At 45.2% G+C, this 1,602-nt stretch overlaps 1 protein-coding gene across 1 annotated transcript in view; it reads right to left on the bottom strand.

The window, feature by feature from the left end:
* LOC131883444 (synaptogenesis protein syg-2-like) overlaps positions 1–1,602 on the bottom strand; it is a 34,717-nt gene that overhangs the window by 32,543 nt on the left and 572 nt on the right. Inside the window, exon 2 of the mRNA XM_059230920.1 lies at positions 1,525–1,599. Coding sequence (XP_059086903.1) covers positions 1,525–1,599 — 75 coding nt within the window. The remainder of the gene's footprint in view (positions 1–1,524; positions 1,600–1,602) is intronic.

Below are 1,602 nucleotides of genomic sequence, written 5' to 3'. Positions count from 1 at the left end.
GTATCCAATTCAACTTTTTGGATAGTGCTGGTTCCATGGGAAGCATCTGTTCCGTAACCTATTCAAGTTAGAAAAGGAAATCATCCCCAAAAAACTTCCCCAAAGGAGCTCTTCCGGAAAGAATGCACTTCAATATCAGAGGTATTCCGGGGCTCCAACCTCTCTGCCTGTTTGCCTCCCCCCCTCCCTCCGTCCCTCTCCATTCTATCTACCATTCATTCACCTACCTACCTACCTACCTACTTATACATATAGCTATCTGCCTATCCACTAGCACCCGTACATCATCTCGATCTCAGACACTCAGGCCAAGATTGTAGACTGGAAATTGGGCCCTGTCCACTCAATAGGGGAACAAGATGAAGAAGAAAACGAAAAAGATGAGAGAAAAGTGGAAATTGTGAAGGGAGAAAGATGAATAATAAAGCGAAGGGGCTGGAACTAAGATAAAAAAGAAAGTATTTCCAGGACATGTGACATAATCAAATTTCACGCATATTTTCATCCTAATCCCATTGTCAAGCCCACGCCTGTCTCGCCCACCCTGATATACTACATAGGGTATGTGTATGTCGTACGTGGTATGTTCTTAAAACGTACCCATTGACTGCGTTGACGGACCTTTCACTCACACACGTCAAAGGATGCGGGGTTGGATGCAGAATATTATTAGCCCTTTTTTATTCCTGGGATACACCAGGGTAGCATTCTACATAGAGAAAGCAAGGGTGGACTTAAACAGTCCCCTTTCTTAGTTCCGCCATCTTTGAGTTTGAGCATCCACAAAGTTTACACTTTTGTACCATAAGCCATTGTTCGTGGCGTCTTTTACCTGCATGTTACAAGCGAAAAGAGAGCATTCGTTAACTCAAGACTCGGTTTATGAGCACTCGAGTTGATCAAATTTCAAAGGAATCCTATTGCGTGACTAGCTGAAGGGCTGGTGGTAGTGGTGGTGGTTGGCAGATTGAGTGAGGCACGAAGTTCAAACGTGTGAGAAAGGACTCCAACGATTGGTAGTTCATCCATCCATTGTTGATGTAGCGATTTCTGGAAATCTGATCTCCCTGCTCCTAAACAGCTTTGGAGTTTAATAGGATCTCCCTCTACGTAGTGAAGTCTCTGCTGCATGCATCGCTCCCGAACATGATACTGATGTAAAAGCAAAATCCTCTCTACTCCTGGGGTCATAAAATCGGACGAGAACTCGCCGTTCTGAAAACTCGTTCGCAAGCGAATTTAATTGCTTCCGGTCAACAAGTTTTAACCTTAGTTTCCAAAAAAAAGATCAACCAAGTGGTAAGGAATCTATCAACTCCTTAACCGTACGAGTACATTAGTGAGTTGGGTCTCGAGTGAGTGTGGAAGACGAAGACGGATCAGCCTTTGGTCGAGTGGAGTCCTATGGATTACATTCGGAGATGTAGCACATTGTTGCGGATTTCCAGGTTGACACCTAATCCGTCTCTTGTTCCTGAAATAAACGCAAGGTCGCTGGGATTCTTTCTCCATGCTCAGCCTTACCTAGTGTGAGTCCGTCCTTGGTCCACTGGACCCTTCCGTGACGGTTGCCCACTTCACACGAGATGACCACGGTGCCTC

Source organism: Tigriopus californicus, chromosome 7 (genome assembly GCF_007210705.1).
Source record: "Tigriopus californicus strain San Diego chromosome 7, Tcal_SD_v2.1, whole genome shotgun sequence".
NCBI lineage: Eukaryota > Metazoa > Arthropoda > Copepoda > Harpacticoida > Harpacticidae > Tigriopus > Tigriopus californicus.
This window is presented reverse-complemented; position numbering and strand designations above follow the sequence as displayed.